The sequence below is a fragment of the Paramisgurnus dabryanus genome, chromosome 11, assembly GCF_030506205.2.
Source record: "Paramisgurnus dabryanus chromosome 11, PD_genome_1.1, whole genome shotgun sequence".
NCBI classification, from domain to species: Eukaryota; Metazoa; Chordata; class Actinopteri; order Cypriniformes; family Cobitidae; genus Paramisgurnus; species Paramisgurnus dabryanus.
The window spans coordinates 11350565-11366368 of NC_133347.1; the positions used below are offsets into that span (position 1 = coordinate 11350565).

At 38.9% G+C, this 15804-nt stretch overlaps 1 protein-coding gene across 2 annotated transcripts in view; it reads right to left on the bottom strand.

Moving 5' to 3' along the window:
* rgl1 (ral guanine nucleotide dissociation stimulator-like 1) overlaps positions 1-15804 on the bottom strand; it is a 38292-nt gene that overhangs the window by 5326 nt on the left and 17162 nt on the right. The window contains exons 1-11 of one of the 2 annotated variants that reach the window (XM_065246750.1): positions 10594-10785; positions 6095-6205; positions 4584-4792; positions 3314-3382; positions 2840-3033; positions 2624-2748; positions 2260-2475; positions 1317-1420; positions 1128-1212; positions 906-995; positions 202-288 (exon numbers count right to left, since the gene is read on the bottom strand). In XM_065246750.1, the coding sequence (XP_065102822.1) occupies positions 202-288; positions 906-995; positions 1128-1212; positions 1317-1420; positions 2260-2475; positions 2624-2748; positions 2840-3033; positions 3314-3382; positions 4584-4792; positions 6095-6205; positions 10594-10755 (1452 nt within the window). In that variant the 5' untranslated portion in view covers positions 10756-10785. Of the gene's footprint in view, positions 1-201; positions 289-905; positions 996-1127; positions 1213-1316; positions 1421-2259; positions 2476-2623; positions 2749-2839; positions 3034-3313; positions 3383-4583; positions 4793-6094; positions 6206-10593; positions 10786-15804 lie in introns of those variants that run through there. The other variant, XM_065246751.2, reaches the window with a different exon arrangement.

Sequence of the window (15804 nt, forward strand, 5' to 3'; positions counted from 1 at the left end):
CCAGATTCTTCTTTGATTTGGTTATAAAATGTTCCAAGCGCTTGCGAAACAATCCACAGGAAGGTCACATAATAAACCTTGGAAAATTCCTCAGCACCGTGGCAATGCTTAGTCAATAATACCACAAGAGATAATTTGTTTCGGATTTGCTCTCTCTTGACATTTCTTAGGAAATGGGAGGGGACAAAAGAGATGATTTACCTCCACTTGGTCAGGCAGTGCTGTATCAAGCATCGTCAGGTCTGTAAGAAATGTACCCAGGTATGGGATCGTCCCCTGCATGGCACCCTAGACATACAGATTTACATTCATGACTGTTTATTTTTAACTAAAAGGGACACTCCACTTTTTTTGAAAATATGCTAATTTTTCAGCTCTCCTTAAGTTAAACACTTGATTTTTACAGTTTTGGAATCCATTCAGCTGTTCTCCAGGTCTAGCGCTACCACTTTTAGCATAGCTTAGCATAATCCATTGAATCTGATTAGACCATTAGCATTGCACTCAAAAATAACCAAAGAGTTCCAATATTTTTCCTATTTAAAACTTGACTCTTCTGTAGTTACATTGTGTACCAGAGACCAGTTTTAAACAGGAAAAATATTGAAACTCTTTGGTTATTTTTGAGCGATGCTAATTGGTCTAATCAGATTCAATGGATTATGCTAAGCTATGCTAAAAGTGGTTGCGCTAGACCCGGAGATCAGCTGAATGGATTCCAAAACAGTAAAAATATAATGTTTACCTCTAGGGGAGTTGGAAAATGAGCATATTTAAAAAAAAAAGTGGACTGTCCCTTTAACTTAAAAGGATGGTTCACCCAAAAATCACGAAGAATGTAGACAAAATGTTAAATTTTTCATACATATAATACATAAAATACATATATTATAGATAATACGAACCATTTCTTTCTGCAACTGCAGTCGCTTCTGTGATCGCTTCTGATGGTCTTTGGCACAGCTGTCTAAACTGGCAAATTTTGAAGTACCCTCCTGAAAAGATCAGACGGATATTAATGTCAGATTTCAAATTGATGACTAGTGCCTGTTAACTTTACAACACAGCCTGAAAATCATAACCAGAGGTAAGAACACAAGTTGTGTGCATTTAACTCTCCAGCTCACCCTCATAAGCAGCTCTCGACTCGTAAGGTAATTATTATGATCAGAGAAAATATCAGACAGCTCCTCGAACACCTGCATGCTGTCTCTATCACAGATCAGACAGAAAAAGAAAAACCGTTAGTATTTACAACATCCTACATCCAAAGCATTCTCCAATATTAATAAGGATGTCTGGTTGATAAAACTCACTTGCAAACCGAAGTCCATGTTCTCTTCAGTCTGTAGATAGGGTTAGACTGCAGTGCCGATACAATGGCTCTCAGAGATGAGAAGTTCTTACGAATACGACACTCCTGTAAACATTTTAATTCATGTTAAAAATGTATTTATGTATTAAGGCCATTTCAGCATCTATGGCTGTATTGAATGCGACTCGATAACCAGTTTATTTACACAATGCAATCCATACACAAGTTGATCTACACACAATTTGGGGAGGGAAAATTTGCCATCTCCAATTTAAGTTCAAGCGTTGATGTGTCACATACATAGTTATACACATGATACAACTTGCAGTGAAATCTATACACCTAACCTGCATGTCTTTAAACTGTGTGAGGAAACCGGAGTACCCGGAATAAACCCACGCTGACCCAGGAAGAATGTTAAACATAATGGGGTGGATTCCCAGACAGGGATTAGCTTAAGCCAGGAATAGGCCTTAGTTTGATTAGGAAATCTAACTAGTTTTAACAAACATGCCTTACTAAAAACATGACTTGTGTGCATTTTGAGGTAAAACAAAGGGCACTGATGTATTTTAAAATATGTTGTTTTCAGTTTGGACAGCTCTTATATTTATTTTAGTCTAGGACTAGTCTAATCCCTGTCCAGGAAACTGCCCCTATAAATATGCTTTAGCTAGTTATTAGAAAATTGAAAGTATTACAAACTTTAAAAAAGTTTTATAATCATTATTTTGTCTACTTTAGTCAATCTAGTTACAGGCTACGACCATACATTGCAATGCTAAACACTTATGTTTCAAAATACAGTTGCCAAGATATGGCAACTGACACCAGACATTATCGCACCATGAAATCTAAAATATTTTTAAGTTTGCTGACCTACTTCTATGAGCCTTAGGATAACGTGTCCATGCAGTTGTTGTGTGTGTGTGTATGTTTTGCACCTGTGCAATGTCGATCCAGCACTGGATGATTCGAGCGCGCAGGTGTGGCCGTATCTGTCGCTGGCGTAGGATAGTGCTGACCACGCACGCAGTCACAGCATTAAACTGCGTGATGGTGGCACGGATGGTGGGCGCGCAGTGTTTGCCATCTTTCTTATCACGCTGAGACCATACAGAACCCAAACAGTGATGAGGAACCACCTTCTTAAACAACAGCTGTAAAACAAAGGACACATTGTTGAAATGTGGAGGGTAATAACTTTCAAATGTCCTACATCACAATATGCTACACTTTAGCTAAAACTATTTTCGTCCCATGTTGTGTCGTCTTACAATTTCAGTTTATGTTTGCTCTGTCGCTCACCGCATCCATGTAGGTCAGCTGCTCTGCTACGAGGTCGACCTCAAAGGACAGGAAGTCCTCCTGCACCTCGATCTCCACTTCCTCCTCCTCCCCGAGGCAGAACGGATTGCTGCCAAGAAAGCCTCCTGTAACAATCAACCATAAGGTGTAAACACAGGAAGACAGATCAAATGTGAACAAAAATAGATTAATTCACAATGACCGAATATAACTTACCATTAGTTTCATTTTCCAGGTTGGCCTGAACTCGTAATTGTTCTAGCAGACTTTGAGCTCGGCGCATTGGCTCGGAGCCTGGCATGACCTTCTGCAGGAAACCAAGCACACGATGCAGGCTTGGATATGACGGCGGTTCCTGGAAGTCTTCTGGACACTGATCCAACCAAGCTCTCAGGATAGAGGCAAGAGCACTGAGACAAAAAACACAAAACAGTGAAACGCAGGCCAAAAGATAGTGAGCAGTGTTAAAATAAAAAAAATAAAACAAACATAAATAATGAAACTATCACTTAGGGAATCCCTAGTTTTGCAATGTTGTGATTTATGTAGAAACCAAACATTCATTAGTTCCCCTTTTCAACGTTTCTTTTTCTTTAAGCTGTCATGGAAATGAAACAACAAACACAAGTTCTGCTCGGAAGCAACAGAAGATAGAGTAACACAGATAACCGCAAGAAAGACAAAACTCACGTTCTTACAGCGCCTTTGCTCTCTCCGGACTGGCACTGGTTTCCCTCACAATCCTCAAAACTGCCATACCTGTGCAAGAGGAGAACGACACATGTGAACACGTTGGCAGAACAGTAACCACAGCAAATACTTACATTAGGCTACATCTAAATGTATATATTTGCCAGAATCTATTATGAGTATGTGTATTCACTCTTGTATATAATGTACCTCTGATTTCGGCTACCATAGTTATATTTTTAATACCTGGTGAAATCCCTAGCTTAAATGTGTGCAATAATAATAGCGAGAACCACAAAAACCATAGTTAAAGGGATAGTTCCCCAAAAATGAAAAAGTTGTTATTTACTCGTTTAAAGGGACACTCCACTTTTTCCATTTCCCCTGAGTTAAACATTTGATTTTTACAATTTGGGAATCCAATCAGCCGATCTCCGGTTCTGGCGGTACCACTTTTAGCATAGCTTAGCATAATCCATTGAATCTTATTAGACCATTAGCATCGGGCTTAAAAAAATAACTAAAGAGTTCCGATATTTTTCCTATTTAAAACTTGACTCTTCTGTAGTTAAATCGTGTACTAAGACCGACGGAAATTTCAAGGACTATTACGCACTGCCCGAAAATAGTCCCCTTGGTTACTTTCGATAGCAGGGGACTATTTTTCAGGCACTGCGTAATATCACTACCCCTGCTGCAGCTATGTTAAGCAGCAAAGTCCTTGATTATTACGTCAGAATGAGATTATAGTTCCTAGCCATATTGGCCTAGAAAATCACAATTTTTAATTTTCCATCGGTCTGAGTACACAATGGAACTACAGAAGAGTCTAATATGAAATATGAAAAATATCTAAACTCTTTGGTTATTTTTGAGCGCGATGCTAATGGTCTAATCAGATTCAATGGATTATGCTAAGCTATGCTAAAAGTGGTACCGCAAGACCCGGAGATCAACTGAATGGATTCCAAAAAAAAAGTAAAAATCAAATGTTTAACTCTAGGGGAGCTGGAAAAGAGCATATTTTCAAAAAAAAGTGTCACTTTAACATTTGTAATCAAGCAGGAGAGCCATTTACTTCCATAGTAGGAATAAAATACTGTGGAAGTCAATGATACTGTTTTTGGTTACAAACAATGCTCAAACTTTTAGCCAAACAAAGCAATTTGTACAGATTTGGAGGGTAAGTAAATGGCGGCAGAACTTTTATTTTTGGTCGAACTATCCCTTTAAGTCAGATATGTTTATCCAGACCCACACATGAACACACCTGCCCAACAGAAGCTCCAGCACACCCTGTGTGTTGGCAAAGGCTCTGTACGTGGAGAGGAAAATGCTGGTGTAGGTCAGGTCATTATCACCGAACGCTGTAAGTAATGTCTCCACCAAACGCTCCAGCGTCCCTGCCCGGATACTCCTGATCTTACACGTCTCCAACTGACTCACTGTGTGACCCGGGGGCAAGCGGTCGCCTTCCGCCTGATAGGGGAGAACAAGCCAGAAAATAGAGATTAAATAAAGCTGTTTAGCTTTAACGGTTCAAGTATGTGTCCGACAATCGGCATGTGGAGAACGTTGGGGGAAAAGTTGAAATAAACAGGGAAAGGAAAGGAATGAAACCTTGGTACGGCCAGCACGCTACAACAGGAAACCCAACAATCTGCTTTTAATCAGAGAAAGCCTCCTCCTCCCTCTCTAAAACATGCTGGGAAGTCAGCAGACTTTTTAATAATGCTTCATTAGGTGTAAAAAATACAACAGTTGTGCGGTTCACACAAAGAAAACGCCAGGCAGAAAAAAATGGATAGTGAAACGGCAAAAATTCAAGCATAGAAAAATCTTTAGGAACCACAAAAAAGTGATTGAGATGTGGCCAACAAAACTAGGTCACACAATAAACGCTGTGACCTCTCTACTACAGGGCTCTAACAGATGTTGAAAGTCATCCCTAATACTCCCAGCCTGGTTTTAGCCTCTTTTTAGCTGGTCAAGCTGGTCTTAACTGGTCAGGCTGGGAGACCAGCCTACCCACCAGCTGGACCAGGCTATAACTTCTAAAACCAGCCTGCTACACCAGCTAAAAAAGGCTGGGAGACCAGCTATCTTAGGCTGGTTTTCAGTAGGGATGTGCTTTCTTTGAATTAAAAAAATGTATCCAAAATCTGAATTTTTAAACCAGCATTATCACAAACAGACACATTTATAAAACATTAAATGAACTGTTTTTACTTTACACCCATTAATTATAGAAATAGCTGTGTGACAAAAACCTAAAGGCCTGGATTGTTATGCTTCAGTATGGAAATAATATCAACTCATGTGTGTATTGTTTTCTGATGTTGATTCAGAAGGGTGTTAACACAATATAGAAAAAACTAATTGAAAGGTTAAAGCAACAGACCCTATTTACTGCATTTACAGCAGTAATTTAAAATAAAGTCATAACAGCATGCTTTCATGAAATAACAACTTTGTATAATAAACCTTGAAAGTCATGCAACTTGAGTTTTCCATTCACTAAATATAGAAAGCAGGATAACTAGCGATAACATTTACCAAGCTGTACTTTTACCAAACAAACAACTCTATTTTAAGTCCAATGTAACAGTAAATTCATGTAGATATGAACAAAACACTAAACTAAAATACTTCCGTAGACCATTAAAGCTTTAAAGGGTCACCTCTAATTTGCCCCACTGTCTGCCCGGCCCCAGCATGGCCGGCCAAAGTGTTTCTTTAAATAAAATTGGAAGTGCATTCAGATGAAAGACCTTCTCTCACCCCCAGCCATCTTGCGCCTTTGTTTGCCGCCTGCTGGATTTGGACCCTCTTCAGTGTCACGTTGTATATGGCCCCTTCCTCGACCTCCTCCCCCCAGTCCTGCACGGAGCTCTGTGGAGGGGGAACATAATTAATGTTAGACCACTGGGAAACAGCCAGCAATGTCTTAGTTATGGCTTAAAGATTCCTTGTATCATTTACCCTTATTAAAAAAGTTTTAATACATATAAAAAAAAAGTACTTTTGACTAATATATAAAAAGTACTTTTGACTAATTTGTTTAAAATAGTGTACACTCAAGTTAATGTCTGTATTTTAGTAACCTTATTATTTTTGGACATTTTCACATATAGACAAAAAAATATATATTTTATTTTGTACTAGGTGTTAGTTCAAGTCCAAGTTGACTGCGTTTTAGTTTTAAATAATAAGTGCACATTTCAATTTTAAGATAAAAAACATGTATTTGGAGGAGAGAAGAGATGACATCAGACCTGTCAAGGAAGTTTTGAAAATTAGCTTTTAAACTTTTAATAGTCGAAGACTTCTCCATCCAGCCTTAAATCTTAGGAACCAAACTCACAAGTTTATCCAAACGCACACATGTGTACTCTGTCTCTGTCACACAAACTCACTCAAACAAATATAAACAGAACAATGAGATGAGCAGCACTGAGTATCTAGATGAGTGGAGCCTTAAACTCGGCACAGCTTAACATCCACATTAAACTGTCGGGTGGTGATTAACGTCCACATCAATAATTCTGTTTCTCCAGTCAATACCAATAAAGCAGACTCCTGTCTAAGTGTGTGATATATCTGCTTAAGCCTGCATAGTCTCTCATATCCAAAACTGTTCTACTGCTGTGCAGAGAACTACAGGATGAATTGGCAAAATCCCTAATAGAGTAGTGCACGCTGCAAAAATGGTGTTTGAAAATAAAAAGATATATTTGAGTGACATTAATGCATAAAACAGCAAAAAAATACCTTCAGATACATTTTATGCAAGATATTGTTGCTCCCCAGGTACATTTATCTTCTTTTAGGATTACTTTGGTAATTTTATAAAACTATAGCATATACACATTTAGGGGTGGTTTCCCGGAGAGGGATTAGATTAAATCAGGACTAGGCCTCAGTTTAATTAGGAAATATAACTACAATACAAACATGCCTTGCTAAAAACATTACTTGTGCGCATTTTGAGGCAAAACAAAGGGCACTGATGCATTTTAAGGGCGCACTCATATTATCCAAACCAAACCAAACCATGCCCCAGCGCGATTGTCACCCCTCCCTACTCCCCCAGATGCACGCACTCACACTATACTTCTTATCGATCCGAGTCCGGGCACGCTTTCGTCATCAAAAAGCAGGAAGTAAAGCTCTCTCTTAACACTGGAACCCACCGTAATGATAAGTCTGTGTTTTTTATTCTGAGTCGTTTGGTGCGCGAGTACAGACAGCCCTCTCACATGTCATTATATTGCTTAGTTGATCTGTCACGTGTGCAGCTCAGACATTCACGTAACCCCGCTGCTCGCATCAAAAGGTTTTTACGGAGGCAGATGAACGTGAGTGGTCGCGCAACTGACGTCTTCACCTTTTGAATCGCGCTCAGGCGCGATTGCGCTCACACCACAGCCTTCCGCACCTGAGCCCAAGTGAACCGCGCTCCGGCCCACCTCTGGATCACACTAGTCAATCAAACCAGGCTTTGGGGGTCAAACGCGCCCGAGCGCGGTTTGGTTTGGATAGTGTGAGTGCGCCCTAAGATATATTTTCAGTTTGGACAGCTCTTACATTTATTTTAGTCTAGGACTAGTCTAATCCCTGTCCGGGAAACCGCCCTATAGTTTCCTATATAGAGATGCAGCGATATAACGGTCAATAATCGGTATCAGACATTAAAAGCATTTTTTCACACTATCGGCTGATACTTTAAAAACAGTCGATAGTCATGGGTAATATATACCCTGCCAATCAAAAAAAAACCAGGAAAATGCAATGAATTTGAGGTCGGTTTATAGACGGTTGCATCGGACGCACGTGCGGTGACGCGATTATGCGTCTGGTCGGAACTTTACTTCCGGTTTTTGTTTGTTTAATGGTCTGACAAGTTGCTGAAACTGAACTCTTGAATAAATACCTCGTTGAAAAAAACAAATGTTTTGGTTTCTTAGGTAATCTACATGTTTATTTTGCTTTTTATATAAATAAACTACTTTAAAGGACTTTGTTGTTATGTATTCTTAGTGGAGTTTACCGAAAGTTACGTGTTTTCCACGAAAGCCGCTTGCTTATGTTGTTACTCCTGAAACTGTCTATAGAAAAATCACTAAATTAATGTTCATTATTAATGGACATTACATAAATGAGAATCTAGTTAATGCAAGTTAATATAACCACTAGGGCTGAGCAAAAAAAAAAAAATCGATTTTTCGATTAATCGTTTTTTAAAAATGTGGTTGATTCAAAATCGATTCTCAAAGAGCAGAATCGATTTTTTTTCTTTCATATTTATTTCTGCAAACATTGAACGTAAGATTAACGTTAATCTAATTACTAGTCTTCTTCACTAGATGTCACCCTCTTTTTTGCCTTGCGCGATGTTACCAAGAAGGGAGAGGCAAGCCTGTCATTCATTCAGTGCTTAAAATGGCAGTTTCAGGTGCTTCATTGACGTTGATGCTTGAATCGAGTATAAATACTGACCCGAGAACCGAAAATTGAATCGAGAATCGAAATCGAATCGATAGCTTGCGAATCGGAATCGAATCGATCTGGAACATCTGAATCGATACCCAGCCCTAATAACCACCAAACTATTGATATCAGCAGATATAAGTCTAATCGGCTATCGTATTGGTGCAAAAAAATTCATATTGATGCATGCCTAGTTTCCTCTATAATATAAGTTTTCATTATTTTCTTGGATTGTGTGCAGGCCTTTTGCCACCAAAATTTGAGAGTGTGCCACTGAATTTTACATCCAGGCGCACATGTACCAGTAAATTTAGCATTTTTTTTGTGATGTGACACTGAATTTGAAACAGCACATTTTACTTTCTGCATCTATCATCGAAGTATTTATTAGTAATACAGTGGAAATTTGTAGAAATGTGATTATTTGGTAAGCATGTTGATTTACGGTGTGTGCCCCTAAATTTTTTGGTTGTGCCCCTAGAATTTTCAGTTGGGGGCCACTGTGCTCCTAGTAAAAAAAGTTAGTCTGGAGCCCTGTAAGGAATGTCTTAACCTTGGTATAGGCCTGATATAAAAACTGATGTATTTTAACAAAGCATAAATGTCTATGTTTCTGTAGCCTTTTAAATCACCAATATGGAAAAAAATATTTTCAAAGTTACTTTTCAAAGATCATATCTATGTGTATTCCTTTCAAAGCCATTAACCTTGAGACTAAAAAAATCCTACAAAATCTCTTCCGGCGCAACACAGCCAGACTACGTCTGCATTTTTATGGCCCTTAAAAAAAGTAACTGTCCCTGGAATGAAGTGGATCGGTCTGTCTATTTCCCGGACATTTCCTGTACAGTGCTTTCAGATAAATACTGAATGACTCATGCAGTCCACACTCAAAAACAATGGTAGGAGGACTACACGCTCGCCGCCTGGACCCTGCTGAGTTCACAGTCTATACACTGTGCTGGCCCTTTGTACTGAAAGAAATGTTTTCCAAAGCAGCTTTTAAAGCATACACAGCCGCACAAGCAGATATAAAGAGGGTGGGGCAATATAAGGAAAAATATAATAGATTTTACTGAAATAATAGAGTTCACACACTGTCGCCATATGTAATGGATCAGATTAGTTGAGGGCTAGTACTAAATCAGGTTAATATTTAAGTTGTGGGGATTAAGAGACTTTATGGTCTTTAAACTAGTATGTATTTAATATTCAAACATTAAAAATAATAATACAAAAAAAGTGAAATAGTTTAATCGACAACCTAAGTTGTGAGGTCTTTACAAACAATGAAGTCCTTAAGAAAAACAATGAAAGGCTGCATCATCTGCTGGATGCTGAATTTGTTATCATCCGAAACAGAGACCTTCTCCCCCCTGCTGCCTCCACACAAAAACATTACAATCCCAAAGCCCGTGAGAAACAATACCGCACTGAAAGCAACAACAACAAGTGTATTTAAGGCAGTCTGCCCGCGTTGTTTTCTGCAGACTTGAGTTGAATCTGTTTACCTCAGCCTCAAACTTGTTATTTCTAGAGAAAATAACGGGATCGCATCCGTCGCCTACGTGGAGACTTTCAGATCCAAAGTTATGCGCGCGGATGATAAACAGACGAGACCGCTACATTTCACTTCCCAACGATGCAATCTGAAAACATTATGTAGAACCCCCACGTCCTACTTCACTCCCTTTGTAAACTCTTTATCCTCCTTGACAAGCTCTCTTCCCTCCCTCGAGAAGCCCAAACCGCAAAATCAACAGCGTGCAACGGGATCCGCAACTTCTTACCATTTTAGCTCGCCAGGCGAATTTCATGGTGAGCGGCTCTCTCATCGTCCGGCGGCGGCATCCGAGCGCATACAAAGTCCGGCGAGTACGGGAAAACGTTTTCAAGTCTATAGGCCGATTGAAAGCAGAATTATGCTCCTCTAAAAGCTCAAACATACACATACATGCACAGATCTCTCTAGTACCCCTCTCTCCCTCCCGCCCTCTCTCTGCAGTCCACCCCCGCCTCACCAGTGAATGACACAACTCCTCCCATTGCACTCGCTGTCCCTCTCTATGCCATACCCATAGGATTTATTTACGAGAACTTCATTACGGAATTTGTCTGAAATTGTAGGATGTGATGAAGATTTTTTTATTAATGAAATCATCATGTAGTCATTCTTTGTGAAACACAAAATTAAACTAAAAATCAAAACATAGATACAGATAAATGTACCATAATAGAAGTTAATATTTGAATTGTAAAATTTGTTGGAGAACATTGCTAAACTATTTTTTTTTTTACAAAACTTAAAGTCATCATCTGTGAATACTGCTTTGGCAAAGCTTGTTTCTATCACAGATCATCTGTTTAAATTTTCCTAAGTTTTTCAATGTGATGAAGATTTAGTTTTTACAAGTTAAATGAACTTAAAGTTATTATTTGGTCACCCTCTGTGGAACACATAATGGGATGTTTAACAAAATCTGTAGGCCTACAGATACAAAAAGATTCAAAATAAACATAATCAATAATTTATAAAAATGAATATTTGTCTAAAAATTGACTTTGGCATAACTTGTTTATGTGATTACATAACATGCATTTTGATTTTCTTAAATAATATAATGTGATGAAGTTTTTTAAGTTGAATTTCATTTAAGAGAACGCTACTTTGGCATAAATTGTGTACCGTGTCACAAATCATCAGTGTTGGGTAACGCATTACTAGTTACGCGCATTACGTAATAATATTACTTTTCTGAAGTAACTAGTAAAGTAACGCATTACTTTACAAATGTACACATTAAAATTTGAGTTACTTTATTAAAAAGTAATGTGAGTTACTTTTCAGTTCAATTTAAAAATAAAATAATGTACTGAATTAAACTGAACATATTAATGTAATTACGCACTCTTTGCACCTGAGCAGGAAAAGTAAGTAAGAAAAAGTAACTTAAAAGTAATGTAAGCATAACTTTACATTAAAAGTAACTAAGTAACGCAATTAGTTACCTTTTTGGGGAGTAACTTAATATTGTAATGCATTACTTTTAAAAGTAACTTTCCACAACACTGCAACTCATATACTTTGATTTTCTTAAATTAAACAATTTGATGACAACTTTTTTAGTATCGCATATATGTTTAACAAAAAAACTGTAGCTACTATATCCAAAAAAGTCATAAGTAGTCAATAAGAAACGTCACTTATTGTAATTTCAAATGGCATGTAATTCGAATTTTTTAAAATGTGAAAACCTGGCTTTATATTTCATTTATTTAACATTAAAGAGCACCAATGGTCCGATTCACGATTTTACATTTCCTTTGGTGTGTGTGTATTGGAACATGTTAACGATATGCAAAAGGTACATACCCCAAATTAAATTAGGGTTAGATGCATAAAATAATTCACCATATTCATAACTCCACCACGCCAGCTCAAGTTGGAACAGTAAGGTCTCCTGATGAAATTGCATGTCCGAACCCAGAGACAATATAAGGAAGGTTGACGTTGCAGTTGATTGTTTGGGTGAGGGGATTTTTCCTAATGTCCCATACGTGCAGGACGTCTGGTTTTGCATTTGTTTGAACCGAAGCACCCAATGGAGACAAAGCAAAAACTAGCAGGTGTGATTTAGACCCCAGCTCTCCCTCTCACACACAAATATAAACACGTACGCTTTTAGTCGCTCGTTCTCCAGCTACACGTAAGCTTTCTAAAGAGCAACTGAGATCATTCATGTGTGATCATTCATTGAGGAGCACAAAGGAAACAGTTCAGTGTTCTCTGCTCTTCAGCTCTCGGTGAGATCATACCCCTTAAGGGCCAGTTTTATCAAGATATATTCAATGAGGACTTCCTCACACACAAAAAATGCATGTTGTTAAATACAAAAGAATTTAAGTTTATAATAAATTGACTTGTATTATTCTTTGACTGGTGAAAAGATTGGTGTATCTGTCTTTTTAGCCAGAGAGAAGATTTGTGTGGTGGAGGGTGAAAGCAGTGTTGTGGAAAAGGATCTGAGCTGGTGACATAAAGATCGTGGGCTTGATTCTGGGGTGCTTCATGTACTCAGAGATAACCTCTGACCCCTGTGCATTTGAATAGAGGATTTAACCCTGTTTACCCCTGGGGGACTTTCACAACCCAATTAGTGTACTGTATGTTTGTTGTGTTAAATAACAATCAGCCTAACCTCCACTGTTAAAAAATAAAGGTGCGACAAAAGGCTCTTCACGGCACTTCATGATAAAAGTTGATTTAAAGGGACACTCCACTTTTTTTAAATATGCTAATTTTCCAGCCCCCCCAGAGTTAAACATTTGATTTTTACCGTTTTGGAAACCATTCAGCCGATCTCCGGGTCTGGCGCTAGCACTTTTAGCATAGCTTAGCATAATCCATTGAATCTGATTAGACCATTAGCATCGCACTCAAAAAATACCATAACGTTTCTATATTTTTCCTATTTATAACTTGACTCTTCTGTAGTAACATCGTGTACCAAGACCGATGGAAAATTAAAAGTTGTGATTTTCTAGGCAGATATGGCTAGGAACTATACTCTCATTCCAGCGTAATAATCAAGGACTTTGCTGCTGTAACATGGCTGCAGCAGGCGTAGTTATATTACGCAGTGCCTGAAAATAGTCACCTTGGTTACTTTCAATAGCATTGGACTATTTTCGGGCACTGCGTAATATCACTGTAACTACAGAAGAGTCAAGTTTTAAAAAGGAAAAATATCAAACCTTTTTGGTTATTTTTGAGCGCAATGCTAATGGTCTAATTGGATTCAATGGATTATGCTAAGCTATGCTAAAAGTGGTACCGCCAGACCTGGAGATTGGCTGAATGGATTCCAAAATGGTAAAAATCAAATGTTTAACTCTAGGAGAGCTGGAAAATGAGCATATTTTCAATAAAAGTGAAGTGTCCTTTTAAGGAAGGCGACACACTGTTTTTACATTTTTCACTTGCACTACTCCATGTATTAATCTATAATTTCTATTTAGGACTGTGATTAATCCCTCTGGTTAACATCCTGAACTGTAGGTAATGTCCTGGAAACCAAAGCCAAGTTTGAAGTCTATGTGTTTGTTCACATAGGTGTACCCTGACGACCTATCACATGACTCCCTCAAACCACACAACATCACCCTCAACGTCATGCACCATCGCTGACACACTCACAACTAGTTCAATACAGGGAAGTGTGTTTAAGCAGGGATCCCTTCCCACATACAGAGCTGAATGTTGATCAGATAAGGCAGGCCAGCAAGGGCAATAGGGCTCTGGGGGAAACCCTCGTTCTTCTGGATCTGCTCCAGTTCCCAGGCTGGTCTGACGGGGTGTCCTCTGCTCCGCTGGTCCCAAGAGACTCTGCGAAGCGTGGAGGAGCAGTGGGAGAGGTGGTGACCTCCTGTCCCCCCTCAAGGGACAGCTGCCTGCTCACAAAAAGGAGTGATGTCATCACAGCCCACAACAACAAGACCTGAGAAATGGCGGACGTTTGGACTGGACGCGGCTGACGTGAACTCACAAGCATCTCTCACATGAAGCTATAGCCCCTGGGGATTATATAGAGAGTGTGTATGACATAAGAGATCCACACAATTACATCAGGGGAGTGATGCCAATCTCTAAAGGAAACATATGTGACCCTGCCTGTGAAAACAGAGTAAAGTCGGTTTTTATGATGTACTGTTTTGTACATAAAATCATAACGTGAAGAACATTCTGTGAAAATATAACCTTGATATCTGTAATGTTGACTGAGTAAATAAATGAATTGCTTATTGAAATCAAACTTATTGAATGAAAGGATTTTGAGACTTGTGAATTCAACAGTTGACACAAATAAAAACAAAGCAAATTGGTTAGAGTCCCGGGGGGCTGAGGATATCTGTCCCGTCGACACCAAGCAATCTTACCAATGGAGACACACTGAGATTTATCCTCCCCAGAGAGACATCTCAGTCTCCAACCAGTCTCTCCTCCTGTGGTCGACTCACACACAAAAGCACACATGTAAACACACAGAGACTGTGAAGCTATGGCGAACGTCAACATGTGTAACAAGAGCACTGTTATTGCACCACTGTGAGGGAAAAAAGCACAAATTCCAGGAAATCTCCCACTTCCTGCCTAAACCTCCCAACTCTAACCTCCACCATCGTCGTACCTGACCGAGCAGGCAGCTATCATGTCGAAACAGCCGAACATGAATGAAAGTTAAAGCAAGTCTAGCCTGTTCTCCACATGTATGGGAAGATATACGATCGGATTCTGGAGAGCCGCATTGAGAGGGCGTCAGTTGGAGAGTTACGAGCTGACGCAGACAGAGAGAGTTGGATCAGAGTTGTGGAGCTAGAGGGCGCTGGGAGTTACAGTGCTGACATTTCGGTTTATGGCATGACGTACTGGGCTATATGGGAAAGTTAAGCTGAGATTACTGTCTGTACTGGGACAGTCTGATGTAAGAATCCGGGTGTTAAAAACAATTATCCAGAATCGGTGATTCACTAAGAATTTAGGATTTACAGTAACTGCACCAGACTTGCTATTTGTCCTTTTTACAAGAAATCAACATAATCTAACACAAGTTCAGAAAGCATGCTATTCAATCAATATCACTGAAAGTTTTGGAATAACTGCATGGCTGAACATTTGCAGGATAGTAACAGGGCATATTGCATAAAAAACTATATCCGATAATGCGCCCGACCTGACCTCTATGAAAGAATTGAAATGGTCAAAACTTTCACAGAAATGGTTAAAACTTTTAATTTCCACAAACCTTTCTGTTGTGCAAGGGCTATGAAAAGGTAAGACTGTTAAGTCAGCATAAGTGAATGCTATTCGCTGATATAAATATGCAATTTAAGATGTCTTTATAAATGAACACCATTCCTGAATCCAGCATCTATGGCTATATTCAAGGTTAATCCATAAGTTGTGGAAAGACAACTTGGTATCTCCAATTCACCTGACCTGC